General features: G+C 37.5%; 1 protein-coding gene across 1 annotated transcript in view; it reads right to left on the bottom strand.

Annotated features, from left to right (window-relative positions):
• The window catches only part of PDZRN4 (PDZ domain containing ring finger 4), a 367,593-nt gene that overhangs the window by 5,776 nt on the left and 337,489 nt on the right, over positions 1 to 24,328 (bottom strand). Inside the window, exons 6-9 of the mRNA XM_047868671.1 lie at positions 17,768 to 17,866; positions 15,018 to 15,080; positions 7,637 to 7,738; positions 3,173 to 3,289 (exon numbers count right to left, since the gene is read on the bottom strand). Coding sequence (XP_047724627.1) covers positions 3,173 to 3,289; positions 7,637 to 7,738; positions 15,018 to 15,080; positions 17,768 to 17,866 — 381 coding nt within the window. The remainder of the gene's footprint in view (positions 1 to 3,172; positions 3,290 to 7,636; positions 7,739 to 15,017; positions 15,081 to 17,767; positions 17,867 to 24,328) is intronic.

The following is a 24,328-nucleotide window of genomic DNA, read 5'->3' as shown; positions in this document are numbered from 1 at the left end:
AGCTTATTAGTGACACAGAGAGGTGGAAAAGGCCAGTGCTATACCCCGGAGTCAGGATTTCTTCTACGTCTAGGATTTCATATTTTCCGATACATGTGCCCAGACCTTAGTGCATCTCCAAATCACACTGCTCAAGAGCAACAATGTCATCTTAAGTCTCATTTGGGTTACGTAAAAAATATTTTTCTACTCTCAGCCACTAATATCCCTTAAAGGTGAATTTTATTCTGCTGAGAGTGACAGTTCTCATGAAAATCAGAGCAGCACTGATTGCCAGATGCGGACTTAATGTCAAAAAGTGTATTTTTGACATAAATGTGAATACACACTTGTAGGTAAACTTTATTCCTTGGTAGTTTTTGGCTTTCATGCAGAACAATTAACTGTTACTGCCCTAAGAGGATGCATATGTAGTTCTTTCTCTGTGACCAGGGTAAAGTTATTGTTCTCTCCGTCACTCATCACATACGAGTCTACATGGCAGTTTCTACATTGTATTTTCTTTATGTGTAAGTCCACTCACTATCTTATATGTATATTTCGTCTAGTAGGTATAATTATACAATTCAATATAATTAAGCCTGTTAGTGTTAAAGAAGGACAGAATGCATGAGAAAAGGTATTCTAGCACAGGTTTGAAAGGTCCCTCAAGAAAATTGTTATATTTTTCTTCCGCAGAAGTTATGGCAGAACAAAACGTAACATCAGCCGTAAAGGAGAGCACATGACCATGTATCATGTTATTCTAGGATTCTCAGCCTTCCCTAAAATATTTTTCCCCAGTTGTGGAAAACATACTGAGATTTTAAATGCCTTATCGATAAAAAAACAAACAAAACATAATGTTATAAATAAGTAATTGAGTGCTTGGTACATCCGTATGTTCCTCGAATCAAGCTGACAATAGTATACAATGTGGTGACATCAACAGGCTGTGCCATAAAACCCCCAGTGGATGTTATGGATATTGGACATTTTAGGTTATATACTATATTATTTACATTTATTTTTTCATATCTTTGATGGGCTTAAAAATACAAAAAGGGTAGTATTTCTTTATCTTATCTTTTTGTTTATTTGTTTTGGAGGAGCGAGAGCAGGGGAGGAGCAGAGAGAGACGGAGATAGAGAATCCCAAGCAGGCTCCATCCACTCTGTCAGCACAGAGCCAGATGTGGGGTTCTATCTCAAGAACCGTGAGATCACAACCTGAGCCAAAACCAAGAGTCTGACGCTTACTTGACCCAGCCACCCATGTGCCCCTCTTTATCTTATTTTTATATGGAGTGCAAATTATGCCAAGAGCGATGTTCCGCAATGTGTCAACAGCAGCCGTAAGACCAAGGATAGTGTGTCAAAAGAAAGTTTTAATGCGTATGTGTTTTTAAGTTTTGTAGTATGAATACACATTTTTATTTTATTTTTTTATTGAATTTGCCTTTCTTTAGTCACTGGTTTATGAGACAATGTGAAAATAAAAAGGGTTTTCCATTCTCAAACCTAGAATTCCTAGTTTCTAATGTAATGCCACTCTATCGTTTATCATTTCCCTATGGAATTATTATGGTGACAGGCAATGCTTCTACCAAGACATTTCTAATGTAGTATTATTGTTTATAAGGGCAAAGGACTTTTAAAGGTTTCTGCACTTCTTATCATTTTTCAGTCTCACGGTGAAGAAAAATTTCCACACAATGAGAATCTAACCTCAGGGACATCTAGTATTACCTCCAACGACCTAGCATTTGTATTACGTCTGATGAGTAGGCAGCATTTGACACCCTATCGCTTCACCTGGACAGGATTTCTCCCTTCTTTCTTTATTCCAACATCCTCCTGTCAATTCTGTATCCGGTCACATTTTGTATCTAAGAGAGAAAAAGCCTGGAGCAAGGACTTTCTTGCTTGTAACCAGAAGCTGCCGCCAAAAAATATCTTTATCTGTGGCCAGTGTTGAAGTCATACATAAAAATTTCAATCTGTCCTGCCTATATTGAAAAGCAATCACCACAGTAGCAGCATCGCTTTTGAGCATGAGCTACTGTTTGTGAAGTGGCCAATGAGCATCGCACACGCAGCTATGTTGAGACCGTAGTCTGCAATATAACGATTTATTTAATATATGGGCATGTACGCACAGACACGTGCACATACGTCTCTGTTATGAAATGCTAGCACGTCAATAAATTCCATCATTAACTTCGTAAAGCGATAGGATGTTTGTGTTTCATGTCCTTAAGCCTAACTGTCCAGGATTGAAAAAAAAAACTATCTCTTAGAATGTGTTAAGAATTAACATTGAGAATAGGACAATAATTAAATCAATAAACTGACGTCAGAAGTGTTAATAAAGCTGTATCAGGCAGATGAATGACACGAATTCAACACACAATAAATCTAGGATATATTTTAAAAGATCTAGGATATACTGATCTTGTCTTTATCCAATAGGAACAACAACGATCACAAAAGAATCCCCAAACTCGGTTTGCCACAAACCCCTCTGTAACCTTTCACCAGCAATGAATTAATTAAGAGCAGAAACTTTGTTCATTTTCCTTGTATTCTCAGAATCAAGTGTGGTACTTGGAACATATTAGGAGCTCAGCATTTTTGGTTGAATGATTATGTGACCCTAAGGCAAGATGATGTCAATGATCTCAAATAAGGCTACTCCTCTTCAGGAGTATATAGGTGGAACCGTGATACCAAAACCATAAATCAGATTGATGGCTTACATCATGTCACCATCATGCTATAGTTGCCTAAATATTCAAAGAGACACATTTATATTTTAAATTGTAAAGTTAACTTTGGGGGGAGAGGTTATCGCATGAGATAAAGCTTGTCTCCAGCTGGCATATCGAAAAACAAGGTATATTTTTGCTATTAAATTTCAGAATTGGGTTGAATAGTACCTGGGTCAACGTTTGAGTACTACCAGACTCTGTCAACAATGGTCCCAAAGCTTTCCAAGCTAGAAAGATCTCAACAGAAAAAAAAAATGTATTTATTCCTTCTGCTTCATTTGAGATGCCCATCTAAAAAATTACCATTACAGGGGTGTTTGATCAAACTCTTTGATTTAGTTTTTTACTCCATTTATGATTATCCATTAAAAGAAAACCCACTCAACAACATTTCAAATGACGTCGTTCAAATTTTGGCCCTACCTGCTCCACCTCATTGGCCGTGCGCTGCATTGCTTCATTATGCTGTTCTTCCAGCATCTCCAAGTTTAACTCCTCTAAGAATTCATTCCTTTCATCTTCCAGCCAGCCTTCATCCAGCTGCAAAAGAACACATTAGTACATTATATTAGGTTAGTGGGAACTCATGCTAAAATAGGGTAAACTTAAATGGCAATGCCTGACCAGTTCCTTTTATCATAATGATTCTCTTCAGAATACCAGCCTCTGATAGTTCACCTCTCAGAAGGAGGAAAAAGTGATTTAAAAAAAAATTGGACTCATATGCCTTTTATCCTTTCCTGAAACAGAGCTACAGAGTTTCTCTCATAGCCAAGTAGATCTCACAGAATAGAACATTACCATCTTTCAAAATGTATGAAAAGCATATTGCATAATCCACAGCTGTCACGCTCATTACCTCCAACAGTCCCTGTGTTAAAGAACTGCAATGGTACTAATAGGGCCATGAGACAATTGGGCTTTTTTCCTTAACAACAACCTTCAATGAGACGACACACACAGTGTTCCCCACCCCCCATACACACTGATGCTCCTACCCTCATCCTGCCTTTTTATTTTTAGGCAGATGGCTTCCAAGTCAACAAGATGGCTGCTTGCCACAAATACAGACATTTATTTTATCTAGGGGGAAGACGAGAAAAATTCTAAGTTATTCTTCTCATAAAAAAAGGTGATGCTATCCATGTCTATTTTGATTCGTTTTTCACACCCAATTGCAAAATATAGATACATATACACACATATATATATGTGTATATGTATCTGAAATTGTGCATTTAATGGGAATGGAGCAGTGTGGAGCACGCAGGGTTTTGTTTGTGGGTCCAGGATGCAGGTATTCTGGTGGGAGTCTTACACAAATTAAACTGAATAAATCCTGTTGGCTTCTCAATAACAAGTGAAGTGAAAAACCTTGCTAATATGATGAGTGTTGACAGTCAATACAGATAATTTGCCTCAAAGTAGATTTCTGGAGCTGGATTACATAAATTAGCTGTCTATGCTGATTAAATTACCTGAATTATTGTCCATGCTCTGTTTTACTCTGTGTTAAAAGAAACAGCAGCTTTCTAATGAGCCAAAACTGACAATACAGTTGACCCTTGAACAGTAGGGGTTTGAACTTCATAGGTCCACTTATATGTGCATTTATTTTTTGATAAATACACTACAGTAATCTAAATCTATCTTTTCTTTATGCTTTTCTTAGTAATATTTTCTTTTCTCTAGCTTACTTGATTGTAAGAATAGTATATAATACACGTAACATATAAAATAAGTGTTAATTTTGACTGTTTATGTTATTTTAAGGCTTCCAATCAACATTAGGCTATCAGTGTATTAGTCTTGGGGAGTCAGAAGCTACATGCGAATTTTGACTGGGTGGGGAGTGTTGGCTCTCCTGATCCTGCATTACTCAAGGGTCAGCTCTAGTTTGAGGTGTTTTCATCCCTGAAAAATGTCAAAGTAAGCTCTTAAAGATAACTGAGATGATAAAACTTCGAGACAAAACAAATTCTGAAAGAAGGACATCTGGTTGCACCTGGAGAGGCATTAGCATATATGTGTCATATTCACCAATATGAAGGCAGTTATAGGTTTCTTGATATGTATTAAAGGCTACCTAGAACTTAAATTACCTCAGATTTGACTGGGGTGAAAAGTGTTGACACATTTATTCATCCTCATTTATCTTCATGTAGCCTGAATAACTTGAGCAAGTTCTACCCCACTGGCTTTGATATGCAGATGAACTGTGAAAATTAAGCTGACTAACAATTCCATTTCAATTTATAATTGTCCAAGCTTTACATTCTCTAATCCCTTTTAAGTTTCATGAAGCTGCAAACTCTAGACTCCAAAAGAAATGACGTAAAGCTAGAAATGTTTCCTTTTCATAAGCACACCAAGGGATTTTTCTTTAATCAGGTCAAAACAAAATATTTGCTTACTCTGAAGTAGTGAATGATGGAATAGAGTCTTCTGAAATTTAAATGAAGGGGTGGGAAAGATAAGAAGAACAAACAGTAGAAATTAATGATTCCCTATAACTCTTTTCTTATTAACTAATCCCACAGATCCTTGAGTTGTCATCCGTAGTCAGCGTATGTCTGCTAAGTCTTTCCTCTAGGCGGAGGTATACACAGCAGAGTAAGTAAGGAGAGATCTTTCTTGCTCACTTCCTTTCCCTGTTGTATCTCCCTTTCTACTTAGATGTGCATTCATGACAGTCTGAGTTTCAGGCTACGCCACAGACAGACCTTTCCCTTGAGTCGAGCTGCGAGAAAGGAGGGCTCTTATTATGAAACAGGGGGATCTGTCTGCACAGTGTGGAACACACATGGCATTTCAGGGAAAAGAACAACCTGTATTGTCTCAAAAGTAGTGTTTACAAGTTCCTATGGAGCCCTCTCTGTCCCAATGTCCCAAGGGGAATAGGACAGAATAGCAATATCTTTAATGGTCTGAGGAGGAAAATGGGCAGAAAATGAAAGAAAGTTGACAGGGAATGAAAGAAATGAGTTATTTAAAAATATTGCACAGATGTACCATATTGCCCCCAGCAAATCTGTAGATCATTTCCAAGAATGCAGAGAGCATTTGAAACATTAAAAAAAGAAAAAGCCTAGAGAAAGCACACAAAAAACTTCCACATTCTCTTGGGATAAAATTCATATGCCAAAAATGCAATAATAAGATATACTGAAATTGATTAAAAAATATAGATGATATAAAGGCAAGTTTATGGGTTTTTTTTTTTTTTGGTCTTCTTTTTTCTTGCATTTTATAGCATGTACTGCCTAAATTGCATTTTAAAAAATTTGGTGTTAAAATGCATTTTCTTTCCTTATTTTTATAGAAATCTGATTTTCTAAAGGCAATCAGCTTTCTTCCAGTGGCATGAGGTTTCTTTAGGATCGAGGGGCTAAAGCAGATCCCGATTTTGGCAGGATGGTTATCTTCCCCTCAACAGTGGAAAGGAAGTCTCCTTTGAAAATTCATCCTCCAACATTGAATCTGCTGGATCAGGAGTGTAGCCAGATATTTGAAAATACCACCAGTTCTAGCAAGCATATGTATTCTATCAACGATAGATCTAGTCTTATGTCATTAATTTCTATTCTTTCCGCAGTCCATTATAGCCATTCTGTGGCATGGTTTAAGGAAATGCTTCAATTCTAAATTAATGAGGTGCTCTAGCAGTTACATGGAAAGGGCAGGGAACCCACATTAAAACACTAAAATATCTTTTCTATAACAGGGATAACTACTCCGTTCTCTTCAATTTACCATGAATTTAACTAACATGTGTTTAATCCCTTTATTCTGTTCTTTTTCAAGAAAACGGGATCAGTGAGACTAACTGGGTTGCCATATTTCCAGGTAATTAGTGACATTTCATTCGCATTTTTCAATTTACTCCCAAATAGGCAGTCCAGCCAGTCGTGTCACAGTCGTGTAGGCTCCCTTCCCCACTCCTGACACCTCAGGTGTGTAACTTTACTCTGCTTTGGGCAATAGCAGGCTTTATGGGAACCATTTAGAATGGTCAAGGGCATAAAGGAAATATATGCCGAAAGGGTGATCTTTTATAACCACTATATTCAAGTCAGGATTTGGTCTGACACTGAAATACACTTACTCAATGTAATTTATAGATAGTATGTAGTTACTGAGTTTGAGAAATATCAGATCAATAGCCTGGGAGACAAATGGTGATATAACCAACTTCACTCAAACTACTGACAGATGGACAGAAGGGTGACGATGCGCTATCCTTTTCTGCATTGTGGCAGGGTATAAAAAGAATATAAAAAGAAGGACCAACAGCACTTTTCTTTCACCATATTACCTCTCCTTGACTGTCATGACATCGCCCTCTGTAAAGATATAAAAAGCAATTTCCCTAGAAGCTATCATCTTGGTTTTGGCCGGACAGGTGTTTTTGTCACCCTAAACTTGGAAAAAATTCATTTACTATACATGGAACGACACCATGCTATGTTGGCCACTTTATTTGATAAAGTTGTCCTAAAAAGATTTAAGTTGACAGCTAGATACGCTAATGATTCTCTCATTAAAGATTCCTTCAAGATACCTTAATATGCCAATTAAATATTTTTAGATAGAAACCTAGAGCAAGGATCCACACAGAATTAAAAATCATACCGTCAACCATTTTTCATTGATGAATTCATTCAAATAACTGGCAAGTGGAAGGAGAGAATAACGATTCCATTTTGTGTGTTTTTTCCCTTCTTTTTTCAAAAAGATAAGGTTGATCAGGTTGGTAGGTTAGGTAAGGTGACTGTTAATTATGTCTTGTGTACTCAGCTTTACAAATAAACACAGTACTGATTTGATATAGACGAGCAAACAATGGATGTGAAGTTCAGTCTCCAGATTTTGGATCTGTGTTCTGACCTGAGTCTCCGGCCTTGCGACGAGCAACACGATTCTCTTACACTCCTCGCTCGACAGCAACGCCACTGCTTCTTCTCGATTCTGGACGTCTTCCCCATTTATCTAGAAAACAAATGAAAGTGGCACATTAGTTTCCATTTCCACAATGCTGCACACAATAAATGGCAAATATCAGCTCATTTATGGTGAACGTATGGACAATGAAGCTCACACAATGGGCTCATCTCCAGCCCCTCAGTGGTAAGTGCCTTCACTCAATTACGCGCTTACTGTAAGAGCCATATCGATCCCTGAAGGATGGCGGACATCAGAGGAAGCAGTTATGTTCATAAATGTCCAACCTGCGCCCTGGCAACATACATCTAGCAACACAATTAACCAGCCCCTGACAGGTGACGTTCATCTTTCTCCGCTCAGAGTAATGGAAGTGTCACTCTGAGATAATAGTGCTGGGGGAAGCAGGACTGGCAATACCACAACTGAAATCCGTCATCCTGCATGCCTGCTATGAGCCAATTAGAGAGCTACGGTATTATCTCTCACCAGGCAATGCTCCCAGGCCACTGCTGATTGCATTTTCATTTAATCATCTCATATTTGTGTGCGTCTGACTCAGTTGCCCCAAATCACTCTCAGGATCTCTTTCAATTGCTTAAATAATCAAAACAAGGAACAGTGCATCGGTAACATCCTCATCAACACTCTAGCTCTTTCTAAGATTCATCCATTTCCTCAAACAACAAAACTAATGAAATCTCTTAAGGCTCATCTCTTAAGTATACTTAACTTTTTAAAAATTAATACAGAGTAAAAATGGCTTTTTGAAAGAAACCAAGCTTGAGTAAACTTTGGATCAAAAAGACTCCAGTGGAATTCAATATTATCTATATATATAGATATATATAGATATATATAGATATATATAGATATATATAGATATATATAGATACACACACACACACACACATATATTTTTCTTTTTTCTAAGTTCTACAGACACAGCAAATAAGATTCCTAAAGTTTGTATGGTAAGCTACATTTTCACGTTCAAATGTATTTAGCTCCAAGTTAACTGGACTTTCTTCGGATATTTTATATTTATTTTATTTTATTGATTGTTCAAATCCATGGAGACAATGAGATTTTTTGATCCATAGCACATAATCAAAATATGCAGAAAGAAATTTTAGTTGAAGAGGTCAAGTAATTCTATCTAAAATAAGTACTAATTATTTCAGTAAATTAAATAGAAAATGTGGCTGTACTGACTAATTTTTCAATAATTAACATTTTTCACTACGGATTTCTGCTGAAAAGCATGAAGTAGACTAGTGAGAATTTTCTCCTCATTTCTGGGATTCTGGATGATTCTGGGATTCTGGCTGATACACAAGGACATATAATTATCGAAGCCCAGGAATCTCAACTTTGGACCACAGTAAATTATTCTTATTCCTGGACTCTTATCATACATACTGAACACAAAGAAAGCAGAAAATAAGTAAGAGTCTGGGTGGGGGGGAATCATACAACCATATGTTGTATTTTCTTACTCTGATCAAATGCATATCACCTTTGTTTTTCACTTGTAAATGTGGATAGGAAATTCAGCTTTTACAAGTTTCAAGCGCATTTCCTTTTTTTTTTGGCAACTCACAATAAAACTCATCAAATTAGAAAACAGAAGCTAGGATTCCAAAATGGTAACTAATGATAGGAAAGGGTATTTTGTGGTTTTTTTCATAAATATACATCTGAAAAGCTATTTTTGTACTGAATCCAAGGCTTTTTCTCAAATGAAGATAAATTGGCAGTGATGGATTCCACTACACCTCCCCCCTCCCCAATTCGGTGTAGTCTGAAAATAAGGACTTGAAAATGTTTACTTTCTTTGAGCTTTGGGGGTTTACATCCATTTCATAGTAATTCTTTTTTTTTTTTTAATTTTTTTCAACGTTTTTTTTATTTTTGGGACAGAGAGAAACAGAGCATGAACGGGGGAGGGGCAGAGAGAGAGGGAGACACAGCATTGGAAACAGGCTCCAGGCTCTGAGCCATCAGCCCAGAACCTGACGCGGGGCTTGAACTCACGGACCGCGAGATCGTGACCTGGCTGAGGTCGGACGCTTAACCGACTGCGCCACCCAGGCACCCCATTTCATAGTAATTCTTAACACTGTGTCTGCAATGCATCTATTTGTGTATTAATCACGGACCTAATCATTCATCTTCCCTCCACTGTTGGCGTGTTTGCTCCTAGGAAGATGGAGGTGGATGTTCTCCCACAGCTTCTCTTCACCTTTTCTGTTTGAAATCTAATTCTCATTACTTTTATTTGCTCAAGTATATACATCTAAATTCTGCATCTGAAGTTCATTTACCACTATCCTAAATACTCTTCATTCATGTTTATTTGATGTTACTATGATGGTCCCTATATGAAAGTGCAGATACTAGTGCCTTCCTCAGAGTGTTCTTGTAAGGATTAAATGAGTCAATACATGTCTAGGGTTGAAACAAGTGCCTGGTAAACAGGAAGTGCTCTGGGTTGCCACGTAGTGCTATTGATGTTACTGTTCTTGCTAGTATTATTATTATTATTATTACTACTATAACATCATTGATGTCTATATTTAAATCCTCCATACAGGAAAGATTGTTTTCTTCTAAACAGAGCAAATATATTAAAATTCATGCACAATAATTAAGTCCATAGTAGTAAAGGTGGTTTAGTACTCTATACATCTATCTCATATGTATTTCTAACTCTTCGAGAACCATCAAGAAACAATGTGGTTGTTTTAGATTTTCAGCCCCATTACAGTTGGTACTCATCTGTCTCCTCTGTGAACTCAGCATGACCAGAGCTATGGTCTCCAGTCCTCACACTACGCCTTGTCCTGAAAGGACAGATTCCATGTTGTAGAAACACATTTACACCCAGAATCATGGGTGGAATGAAATGAATTCACCATAGAAATCTGGTGTTAAAATGTAATTTATCGTTCCTCTTTCAAAACTGTGTCTTTAGCCCACCGGTTGGTAGATCCTATTGAACTCAGGACATGAGTTTGACACCCAGACTGATATTGGGGCAAGAAATGCAGCCATGGGTTTCAGCAAAGAATGAAAAGATTTGAGGAATGGAATCAGATAGAGCTTTCAACCTTCATTTGCTTTTGTTCCTGAAGGATGGCTTGTGGCTACAGGGCTGCTCGTGGGAAGGCAGTTTGCTGTGCATGACAACACCAGGCAGACATAAAGGTGAAGGACCGAGAATCACAGGGAGGAGATGAGATAGATGTGTCAGTGTGACACCACAGTTTAATGGAAGACTTTAATTTTAAGAAAAGAGAGGGAAAGAGAACCAGGAGAAAGGCAACATGTACCTTTTGTTACAAGGAGGAAAATTTGTGCTAGAAAATAGGTCTTGTCTTATTATCTGTGTCTGGGCATATGTAAACATTGACTTCAAAGCAGATATTGCCTTGGCTTAGAAGAGTTTCATGGTATTACAAATCAGCCAAAATCTCACATTGGGCCCAATCTGCTGTATGTGCGTGAGTGTGTGTGTGTATATGTGTGTGTGTATGTGCACATGTGTGCAAAACCCTAAAAGCCTAGAGATGGTTTAATATAGCTTTTTTGCTTGAATGTGCCAAATTTTACGTTACCTATATTAGCAAGTACCAGAGGTGGGTGGGCAACTAAAATTCTTGGCACCACCTATGGAATGTCTTTGAAAACCCAGGATCTAAGGCAAAAGAGGAATGATCTATTTCAAGTGAGCTTATATTTTAGTATGGAAAGAAGGTGAATAATGTACAGAGATACAGAAGTGGAAAGAACAGAAGTGGGGGGGGGACAGTTATCTAAGGGGAAGAAAGGAAAAAAGTAGGAACAAATGCTGGAAATAAGTTTAGGTGTAGGGCAGAGAAAGAGAGAGAAAGCTCATTTGAAGTCTTATTGTTCCACTGCTTGAGTTTTTTGCAGGATTTTGTCAGAGTAATCCTTAGGAACATGGCTGACGTTTTTGGCCAACATGAGATCAGGCTGCGACATGCAATATTGCTACGCTCACTATCCCAAGGAGAAAATGAGAATACAGCACTCTGATCACGTATGTTGTCTTTAATCTTTTCTCTCTGGGGCTCAGAAATGCTTGTCTTCACTCAGCATTGCAATTTTGTGAGAGGACTTCCCCATATTAATTCCTGAGGACACATCTGATACCACAAGTGTGTGGCGATGGCATGGAAGACAGAACACTTGATGGCTTGCAGAAGAAAAACACATGAGATCTAGAACATGCTCTCATGAAAGTGGTTGATGGTTTTTCTTCTGTATAATCCCTACCTTTGGCCAATCCGATGTATCTGTGTGGGTGGTGCCACTGGGTGAAGTCCCATGATACAGTACATTTAGAAAATTTTAGTTTCACAATGAGGACCAGACCATAGAAATACTCTACTTAGGTCATCATGAACAGGAAATTAAAACCACAAATGCCCTAAAGAGATTCATTTAAATAAAAGCCAGCCAGGAAACTCCAAGGATAAGAAGTAAATCCTCTCGTTCTCTCCCTCTCATCTCCCTGAGACAGGAGTCATTAATTGCTCATTACAGGGTATCCCATAATCTCCTCATCAACCATATGGGAGCTATTTGTCTATGGGTACAATTTTGTCACAGTTTTATTTAATATAATTTCACCATTACCCTTAAGACTCTTTGTTTTCTGTGTGTGCAAATAGACTTGAATTCTAGGCTTTTTAATGTGACATGTATTTGTTCATTAAGTGTGACATATTTGTCACTGAATATAAAGTAATCAGGCAGACAACGGAATTTTGTCAATCCTGCTGTTGTTTCTTCAATGAACCCACTCCATTAAGGAATGCCTTATTATCCTGCAAATATTGTATCGGAAAACTTTATCTGCCTCTAATATAGCCACAAATAAGGAAGTGTCAAAATATATAGTATGCACATATGAAAACACATGTACTTTATTTTGATCTACCTCTACTCTGAGAACTAATAGATGCAATTTTAATAACTGCATTTGTATATCTACCTTATGGGGCAGTGGTTAGCTGCATTAGGAAGGGAGCCAGTGAGGGTGCAGTACAAGGTGTCAAATGTGGAGAGTAGATGGTCAGAGAAAGGAGTGATGACTGGAAACAAGAGAAACATGACAAAAAATAGACCCAACACATCGGAAAACGTAGCCAACTATGGTGATTTTATATTGGTGCACAAAATCTTCCAGACCTTTTAGCCACTGAGTCTTTTGTTGTATTCTTGAATTGTGCAATGATTGCTGGGCACAACAGACCCTTGAGCATCAAAAGAAGGTTACATTCTTTTTGGAGCAGCTGGGTGGCTCAGTCAGTTGAGCATCTGACTTTGGCTCATGGTTATGATCTCACAGTTTGGTTCCTGACTTCAAGCTCTGCATTGGGCTCTCTGCTATAACCACAGAGTCCGCCTTGGATCCTCTGTTCCCCTCCCTCTCTGCCCCTCCCCCGCTTGTGCTCTCTCTCAAAATTAAACAAACATTTAAAAAAAAAGGTTACATTCTTTTCAACTGAGTATTTTCAACTGTAGATGTCAACAAGGTGAACAATACATTTATAATTACTTCCAAATCAAAATAATAATAATAAAATATGTTTGGAGGTTTCATTATCTGGGTGATTCACACACAAAAAATGTGCCCTTATTTTTTAATGAGGCTGTATCAGTAAAGCTTTACTACAGATTTGATTCATCTATCCTATTACCTTTTCCACTAAATACCTATGTTTCATTCATTCACTTATTCATGTGTGATTGAGAAAGACATCGAAAATATGGTAGCAAACAAGACGGTGCTTTGGTTACCTGATTTCCCTTCCCCTGATATAGCCTATGACACATTCCATTTTGTTAAACTACAGGTCACCACTTAGGGACCAAGAGAAATAGAAGTTACATATTCTTGAAGTTTCTTGAAGTTTCTGAAAAATTAGTAGGACCATGAATGACCACTAATTCATACTTTTATTCTTTCCTAATTGGAGCCTTAGTAGAGGGTCCTTGATGGAAAAGGAGTTCCGTAGCATCTAGCTAGAGAAGAGAAAGGGTATGAAGAAGTGCTGTGAATCAGTGAGTTGTACCCCGAAGAAAGGAAAGACTAACAGAAGGCTGGGCAGAATAACCTTCTGGTATGTGCCCAGGGCAGCGTGAGCACACTTCTATCATGACAATGCCACACTGCATCGTAATCATCTGTGCATGCAGCTGTCTTCCTAACTACCCCTGGAGTGCCCCAAATGCTGGGATGGCATCTTGTCTATTTTTGAAGCCTTCATTCTAGGCACAGTGTTGAATCCATTCGCGTCAAATGCAAAGAAACATTCTTCAAGGGTTTGCATTTAGGAAGGAGAAATGGGAACTGTAGGTCTATCACAAAGACTAAAAGCTATGTGGAATGTTTTAACAGTTTATAGCTCCCTCACTTCGGCTTTTAAGTCATCTTCCCCATTTCATAGTTGTGATCTGCAGTGAAACTCAACCCTGACAGGCCTCTGTTATTATCTTGGATTAATCTGGACACAAAATCTGGGGAGTTGTGTGTCTTTCTGTAGCCATTCTGCATGGGAAAGGACTCAGAGGAGACAGAGAGGGTCAAGGTGGGTTTAGGGCGGAAACTGGCATTCAGGGTTATTCCTAATTTGGCCTGGAATTCTTACCAGCTCCACCTCCCCTCTTATGAGCTGCTCATCATCTTTAAACTGAAATTTAAATAGTCTCTATGTTTTCACATTTCCATGAAGAAAAGAAGGTGTTCCCCTCCACCCGTCCCCAGCAACAAATAAAATTCTTCAGACTTCTAGACTTTCATATAGCAATGGAACACAGGAATCCATGTTTACCTAATTTATTCTGGAAAAGGCAGCAGTAACTGATGCTGCTGCTGCTGGTAGTAATACAAGTTAATGTTTATTACTCACCACGCCGTGTGCGAAGCATATCACATGCATAATCACATTTAACCTTTGCAACAATGTTTTATTATTATCATATTTTAAGATGAGGAAACAGGCTTACGATGAGAGGTTAAGTGATGTGCTCAGGTAAGTGGTGGTGCTGGAAGTTGAAGAGGAGTTATCCAAGTCCAGAGATGATGCCTCAATCACTAATTATTAGCTAATAATTCTTAATGAATGGTACCATCCTCATTTTAAAAACATTTTTACTTGATAGCTTCGTGTTTTGTGAATGTTAATATCTAGAAAAGACAAATTCTTTTCCTAGTTTTTTTATAAAAAACTAAATAGAATTGAAACTACTGAACAAATAGTAGGAAACTAGAGGAAATGACTATGCCACATACTTGCAAAATACGATCCCCTTCTCGAATTCGGCCATCTTTGGCAGCAATGCTATTTGGATCTACCTGTAATGGAGAAAACACACATCTTCAACTGGATATGCAATATTTCCCCAGAAACTTAAAAATATGGTTAAAAATATGTTTAGTAACCTGGTTCAAAATTCTCTACTGATTTACAAAATGCATGTCAAATTTTTCTGTCAAATATCACTGATTCTAAAAATATAAATAGACCACTTTAGAATTAATAATAATACAATTAAAGAGAACTAGAGCAGAACTTAATTTGAAGACCATTCTTCTCTCTCTCCCTCCCTTTTCCTCTTTCCTCCCTTCCTCCTTCCACCCCTCCCTCCTCCCTCCATTCTTTCTCTCTCTCCTTCCATCTTCCCTCCCTCCTCTTTTTTCTTTCTTTCTTTCTTTCTTTCTTTCTTTCTTTCTTTCTTTCTTTCTTTCTTCTCTCCCTTCTTCTCCCCTCTTCTCCCCTCCTCTCCTCTCCCTTCTCCTTCTTTTTTTTTTTTTTTTTTTTTACATCCATTCACTCATTTCTGTATCCAGACCGTCAGGTATGGTCTTCAGCAGACATGATCTCTAGCAGATGTTAATACTAGAATTCTCTGGACTCAGGAAATTTGCTTTCTACTAGAGTAATCTTTAAATCCTGGTTTAGCGGTCTTAGAAAAGCTGACAGCTATATAATAAGTCCATACTTATTAAAGAAATTTCTGTCTCATGAGCACATTAATTTATAGAGATTTATAATTGATGCTGCTCAAAAAATGAAAAAAAAATCCTATCCATGTAGATTATTACTAGGCTCTACCTTACATTATAGGGTAAAGTTATTAACTATAAGTTATTTTAGAATAAATAGATATTTAAGACTCTATTTAGAGTTTACCAACATTTTAATGGGCCAAACACAGTTCACTGGGGGTAATACCATCTATCACATTTTACATGATGGCTCTAAGCCATTTATTTGAACTTATTACATCAAAGCTTTTATTTCAAGCAAAGTATTTCAAGTATAGCCATGAGGTTGATCCATCCTGTCCAGATGTTAGATATTACTTTCTTATCCACCTAATAAGTGAATTTTAAGTGATCAATTAAGAACAAAGACACTATAATTACATGTAAGATGTATAAGGAAAATATTCCTTCCAAGTACATATGTTCAATTCCTGTGGCTTCTTTATTATCCCTGGAAAGTTAAGCTCCAAAGCTGACATATATAAATAGTAAATAAGAGACTCAATAGAGGGAAGTGAGGCATGATTAATTAACTGTATCCTATTGAGAAGCCATTCACAATCTAAAACTTTACCTGCAGAACTATAATCAACCTAGTGCTTAACGTCGACATCTGTACCTCGGTACATATTACAAAGGACAATTCTGCAGGTATTTCCCTCTACTTCCTCACCATAATTAGAAGACTTATCATAGCTGTCCACTTAAAAGAGGTATATCAGTCAAATATTCTCTAGAGATTTTTCCATTGCAGGAGCCAGTCAGTAAAGTGATAAAGAGTAACATTTACATTTATAGAGCTGTGTAGTTTTCAAAGTGCATTAAATATGTTATCTTTCCCATATTCTAAACACCTCTATAAAAGCAATGAGATAGGCATTGTACCAAGTTTCTAGTTGAGGAAGCTGAAGCTGAATAAGTTAGGTAATGATTTTAAGATCATGGCCAAGAACACTTGAAACAGCATGGGATGTCAATTAGTATCTAGTTTCTCTAACTTCTTTTTCACACATATACATACATACATAGACAGTTTCACCCATATATATGCGTGTGTATACATATATATGGAGGAATTAGACAATACACATGCATCTATATGTGTGTTTGCATGTATATAATTTTTAGTCATGTGTACATATCATTAAAATAAATTACACCCTACTACTCTCAAAATGATTCTTTTGGGAGTCTTAAAAAGTCACCTATAATAATAAATTTTGCTTCACGGTTTTTCCAAGGTAATTAACACTAAGAATGTTTCACATTTAAGTATCTCACTTTCTGACAGTGATTATGGGGTTGAATAAAACAAACTTATAGGGGCGCCTGGGTGGCGCAGTCGGTTAAGCGTCCGACTTCAGCCAGGTCACGATCTTGCGGTCCGTGAGTTCGAGCCCCGCATGGGGCTCTGGGCTGATGGCTCGGAGCCTGGAGCCTGTTTCCGATTCTGTGTCTCCCTCTCTCTCTGCCCCTCCCCCGTTCATGCTCTCTCTCTGTCCCCAAAATAAATAAACGTTGAAAAAAAAATTAAAAAAAAAACAAACTTATAGATACACTCCTTGGATATTCAAGTTTATCAATCCTGCCAGCAGAGTAAAATATGTGACATCTGTGAGATTAGATTTAACACGCAATTAGTCAGTGCTCTTGTTAACAGCACTGATAAAGGGAATGGAAGGACAAACGTTTTCTCATCGAAAACTTTGCTTGAATTTCTGCATCCTTAGGGAATTTATTCAAATTCAGGCAATGTTCCCATTTTTGCACTTTTCCTTACTGGGATTCTGTGGTGAAACTGTCCACATTAAACAGGCTGATAATAATTACATTACCTGGGCAACATAATTTACTTTCCTAATTGAAAGTGACAAGTACTGGAACATGGCCAATTCTTCACATTCAAGCCTCCCAAGGATTTTCTCATTGCCAGTCATTTGACTCCATTCCTCAGAGTCTCCCTCCCCCTCCTTACCCTCCTCGGCATTTCTTACCTCGCTGACATAAATGCCCGTGTCTTCTTCATCATCCGTTCGGTAACAGACTGTCAGGCCCAGCTTCTCTTGACTGCTAACACGACACAGCTCGACCTCCTGAGAGAAAAACACACATAGAACGACATTTATCTCAGAGAGAAATCCCACAGCAGAATGGAGAACTCACTGATACTCTCCGGGTCATGTTGGGAGCTTTTCATAATTATTGCCCAGCATTTGAAATTAACTTATGTTACCAGGATCACCCAAATTTACCTTCAATGTGTATTTCTGTATGTATATTCAAGCCAATGTTTCAAATTTTCATTGTACAATTGGAGAGATAAGTGCAATTCTTTTGTATCAAATCATAAACTGAAAACCCCTTAAAATTATACAATAAAATATAAAATATGCACAAATCAATAAGATGGAATCAATAAAATATCTGAGACTGTCAAAGTAGGCAGAGAAATGTTCATAAAAATATTGGGAGATACTGTGATTTTATTTATATTTTAATAAAACAAAGTCCAAATACAAAAATACTACATTGGACTCTATCAATTCTTCTTTTGAGTTTTGTACAGTATGATAACAAGAAAGTGTTTTGTGTAGCCCAGGCCAAGGCTTTCTATTATTTTGTAGATGCTCTCACCCTTGGAATGAAATGGGTTCATTCAGGCTGAAGGGAGAGACATCAGCAGTCATATGGGCAGAGGCAATGATTCAAAATGTAGCAGTAAATGAACATGGAAACACATTTACTGAAACACATGGCTAAGGGGCTTGAAATGTCAGTCCTTAGGTAATGTATATTGAATCTATTTCCTGATTTATGTTCAGTAAAATAATAATAAATTTCAGTGTACTTCATTTTTATATAATGAAATAGACTTGTACTACTCTCAGAAACAGATGACTTTAGGATAAATCGCTTAATTCCAAGCACTAAAAGACAAATTGATGTTCTCATCATGGGGAACTTATTCCTAATTGGATGAAGAGTATATAACTTTTTGTAAAAAAATAATTAAGTAGGCTTTCCTCTTTAGTGGGAGATGGATTGTGTGTGTATGTGTGTATGCATGTGTGTATGTGAATGAAAAGAAGGTTATTAAGTTTGATTATAGTAAGAATCCATTTAACTGTGTTTTATCTGAAACAGTTACCAGGACTAAATAAAAGAAAAATCACCTAACTTCAAACAAGAGGATATTTTCCACTATTCTCTGCTACATTTGAAGAAGGATCCTCCCTTTCAATTTTATATCTCAGTGAAGGCTTTGCCATTGGAAAATAACCATTTGATTTTAATGACAAGCTATAAACCATAGGTAAATCCTTAGCCAGGGGAGACCCTCATAAGCTCTACTGACCAATACTTTCATAGCTGATAGCAAACAAAACAAAATTTAGATCCTCTGTCCTGAGATAGGTACCATAAATTGGTGATCTTCAGGAAACTATGAAGAATGACTTTCTAACTGGTGAAAAAGGGCATGGTGAGTGCTAAACAGTAAAGAAAAAAGGTGGTAAACCCTTTCACCTTGGGGAAGAATAGGAACCAGTGGTATGATTTGGCACTGGAAGTAAAAAGTATACACTAAGCAAGGGCATTTTCAAAACTGGGCATAATTAATGCCTCCAGAGGGAAAGAACACTTGACTGAAACTGTAACATTAGGAAGAAATTACAACAACAAAAGAGCTTCAATTACAGCAGTGCAGTATACAGTTAAAGAGTAAAGAAGCTTACGATTCCTAAGAGACCTACAAGGAAACCTAAACACTCCATAAAGAACTGAGATTGGGACCTTTAAATTAAAGCAAATGAGGAGCTGTAGTCAAAACTAAAATGCATTGACTTTCAGTGTCCTTCCAATAGCAGGGGAGAAATTCCCTGTGCTGTGGGAAGACATTTGTAGAAGGAGCTTTGCTTTTGTGAGTGTTTTCTCTACATTCTCAATGCCGTGCCACGGCTTTGGTGTTTGCTTAGAAGAGGCACGACGAAATGTTTTGCAATAAAATGGAACCAATCTATTTAGATAAGAAAGGCAGAATCCACCCATAAGATTTCAGTGCCACAGATCAAAGCATCTACTCAAGAATCACAAGGAAAAGAAGACTAAGATCCTGGGCCAACATAATTTTTCAATATGGTCATCGTATTGGACCTAAAGTTTCCTCCACCATCTTTCATTTTGACATCCCATTTTTTTTTTCAATTTTATTTTTTATTTTTTAAAATTAAGATCCAAATGAGTTAGCATATAGTGAAACAATGATTTCAGGAGTAGATTCCTTAATGCCCCTGACCCATTTAGCCCATCCCCCCTCCCACAGCCCCTCCCGTAACCCTCAGTTTGATCTCCATATTTATGAGTCTCTTCGGTTTTGTCCCCCTCCCTGTTTCGATATTATTTTTGACATCCCATTTTAAAGACACTCAGCACCCTCCTACTTCTTTCTAACTGCGTGGTGGAGTTCCTAGAGATATGCCTATCCAGGCAGCCATTGGAATTTCAGGTTTGCCATCTTCCCGATCCCCTAGAAAAATTGGGCGTATAATGTTATCGTCTATTCTCTCACAAGTAGCTCTTAGGATATAAAGAAAATTGACAAATTATGTCTTAAAGAGATCATCACTAATAATTATTTTTCATTAGATTTTTAATTTGAATTCCAGCATGTTCAACATACGGTGTTATATTAATTTCAGGGGTACAATATAGTGATCCAACAATTCTATACATTACTCTGTGGTCATTGTAATGAAATACTCTTAATCCCCATCACCTGTTTCACCCATCCCCCCACCCTAGGGCAACCACGTATTTGTTCTCTATAGTTAAGAGTCTGATTCTTGCATTAATAATGATTTTAAATGTTGCCCACTTAGGGTTTGGCTTATACTAATAAAGGCTGGAAATACGAAGCCTTAATTCAAAGGACTAAACTTGTGGTGGTAGGATTCCAGGCTCTGAAGGAGGCTCAAGTGAGATTTCCTGGATCCCACAAACCATCCGACACCAGTAACGAATGTGGACTTGCCATTAGTTCTTTGGTTGAGAATGTTTCAGACACTGCCTATTTCCTATTAGTACAACAGAAGCATACATTTTGGAATCAAAGTGACTTTAATTCTATGATGAAATAACTTCTAAGCAGCTACCTGTGGAGCATTTTGCTCGTATGAGGCAAAGGTGGCTTTGTAAAGCCTGATTACCTGAAAGAAATTCTCTAGTACAGGTTTAATTTAGTATTCCTTTCACAAAGCACACAAGCCTCTGACTTCTGAAGAAACAACCTCCTGGTAATAGAGAATGTTTTCCCTAACAACTTTCATACCTTTCCCTCTGTCACTAGCAAGCTGTTTGATGAAAAACATAAAAGTGAAATGCTACCTCTGTACATTTTCTCCACAGAGACAATTCACAGGTGTATACGAATCAAAGCCAGACATGCACGATGGTGCTGCTAACCATCCTGAAGTCATTTGTGACTGGAGTAGAAGAGTCACTTCATATACCTGGTAAAACGACATTCATCTGGCTTAAATGTGCTTTAAGATGCTATGTTTTGGGAACATGTATAAAGTCCCTTTAAGAAATAAAAGCATAGTTTCTAATCCTGTGAGAAACGAATTGCATGGAAACTGAGGGTGGAGTAGAAGGTTAAAGTTAGTAAAGCTTGCCGTGAAACATCCTTCCAATCATAGAAAGAATGGGATTTGTACATAAATCAGTTGCCCTACAGTACTGTGAAACTTTTACATATTTTATTTTTGGGTCTAACGAGAAACCAGGAACTTAAAAAGAAAAAAACAATCCATACTTTTGCTTTCTAGATACGACTATGTTGTTGGAGGAAGAATGCGGCTTGAAAGTACCTTCAATGGCTTTTAAAGCAAACTGTTTCAAAACCCTAAAGAGCTCTGAGGCCCAAGCCATGAAGAGAAAATTTCAGAGGCAATCAGTACTATGTAAGTCTGAAAATGAACCAGGGCCAGACAAGATGGTCATTGATGTCAACTGATAATCACAGGAAACAGGGGATACAGGGGTCTATTGTATCCATATCTTCCTTTTATTTTATTTTATTTTATTTTATTTTATTTTATTTTATTTTATTTATTTTATTTATTTTATATTCCTGGTTTATATTTATATGACAACAGATGCACTACTATACAAGCTTAGTATTAATCATATATCATTGTCTTACATTTTGTAATGTTGATTAGTAACTAGTGGAATACCATGCTGAGTTGTTCCAACAAAACACTTATTTAAAACAAAGAAATAATGGGAAGTATAAAAACTTTAACTCCCACAGCTAATGGAAGCTAGATAGTCTACTGTGAAAATATGGCTTCAATATCATTATCTTGATAGTGGAAACCAGGTATAATACTTAGCAAGAAATAAATAACAAAATCCTGGAATACCCACATCACTATGGCAACAACAGGCTCACACACCCATCTCCAAACATCTAAAACAAGTTGTACAACTAGTAAGTAAATCATGTTTCTATAGAGACAGTAGGGTAAAAGTAAGGTCATATGGTAACATCTTTGCACTAACATCCCTAACTCAAGTCCTTCATCAACTACTTTTTCCTTATCAATGATATTGCTGTGAAACGTAGGCAGATTTTAATACTCCAATTTTCTCCTCTTAGGAGCTTCCTAGATCCTTTGGGAAATAAGAGAAATCACATTTTTCTGGGTCCAGGTTGTCTGCTTCTCATCGTGTGTTTTAAGCCACCTTAGGAAGTGATAAACTTCCCATTTTGAATGAATTTTATACCTTCACAAAAAAATTAATTTTTTTTATATTGTTAATCAGGAGAGGGTAGATTCATGATGCCAGTAATCAGTAATTCTGGACCAGGAATAGAAACAGGGAACAAATTCAGGGTATGTGAGGAGTGATACTCCAATTATGTATTGTTACCTCTGCTGTGGCAACTAGAAAATCATTCTAACTGTATGAACAACTGTTTTTCAATGGCCTCTCACACAGTTCTGCTCCATCTAAAACAAAGAACAATGGCATGTGAGGAAACTAGGGAAAATCTCTGTTTATGTCAGTTATTTTTTTGTTGTATCTTTAGAGAAAACAGTTGCTTTTAGGTGTTAGGATCATGTGGTTTACCTTTATAAAAATCCTGAAGTCCAGGATTATTCACAGCTGACTCCTGAGTTTTGGACAAACATGGAAATGATCATTGATTAGCTTACTAACGCCATTGCTAAATACCTACAGTCATTTGTGGCTTGACTTTCTGATTTATATGTTAGTTTTGGGGGGAGGAGGTCCTCATAAAATTGTTCAACATGCCATACACAATGTGTAGAAAAGACTATTCATAAAAGGTCATTGCCATAGTTGCTTTTCTTTTAAAATATCTATTTTCAGCACTCCACTGTCTGATCAGCACAGGTACTCTTGAATTCCCACTTCAGCATGTTTACTCTTTCACTAGACCATGAACCTACTGACTCTTCCACTTTTCACATTCAATAATTCCTTCATGCCCTCCTATCTCTTTTTGCATGCCTTAGAACCACACTTACCCATGACAATCTTTCCGAAAAATCTACAACTCCCTTGTCATTCTCTGCTCCTACCATATCATCCAGCAAAAAGTCAATCATGAGTGAACCCAGATGTTACTTCCCCATGTTCCCACCTGAGCAGCTGTATGGTCCTGCAGGAAAATGCACATCGATGCTGACCACACTGACTCTCTCACTGTAAATTCATTAACACAAATCTCAAATTGACCATCAATGCTGCCCGACAATCACTTTATACTTCCCTTCCTCTCTTCTCAAATCTCCAACAGGACCTCCTCACTTTCAATCGATGACCTTGCCTCACAGCCCTTTGGACACTAGATTATTACTACCTCAACCTTCCAGTCTCCCAGACTGGTATTTTATACCCCCCTTCTCTGCAAATCTGCTATGGTGTCTTCTCTGTCTTCACTTTTAGCCAGTACCCCGTCCCATGCTTCATGGAGAAAAAGGAAACTATGAAATAGGAACTGCTGCTTCTTCCTTCCACTCAGTGTATCAATCCAAATTCACCTCGATCTGTGCTGTGGGCTGTCCTTCTATTACAATGAAAAAGGGAGGCCCAACTGTCTCAAAGGCCAATGTCTCCACCCATGCTCTATAAGCCACTCCTTTAACATTTTTTTTCATGAGTATTTCTCTTTCAGTTATTCCCTTTCTCTTATATTATCAGTTTCCCTTTCTCATTAGATCATTCCCATTGCCACATACATACCTACAAAGCATTACTATCATTCACTTGGGGTGGAGCAAGAGGAAATCCAATATATCTGGTATGGTGGTCAGCTCTAGGTTGGGGCCTGCTGGAAGAATCTAATAAGAGTGTGTTGGAGGAGATAATAGAATTGACTCTGGCATTCACCAAAACCAAATTTCCAGGCAGAGAACACTGACTACACAAAGGTTACAGAGATAGTTAGCAGCCAACATGCCAAGTTATAAGAACTTTTAGTTAATGTGTGTAAATCTAAGGGTTAAGACAGGGGTGGTGAG

The sequence above is a fragment of the Prionailurus viverrinus genome, chromosome B4, assembly GCF_022837055.1.
Source record: "Prionailurus viverrinus isolate Anna chromosome B4, UM_Priviv_1.0, whole genome shotgun sequence".
Classification (NCBI taxonomy): Eukaryota; Metazoa; Chordata; class Mammalia; order Carnivora; family Felidae; genus Prionailurus; species Prionailurus viverrinus.
The sequence above is the reverse complement of the archived record's forward strand: the minus strand, read 5'-3'. Positions and strand labels throughout refer to the sequence as shown.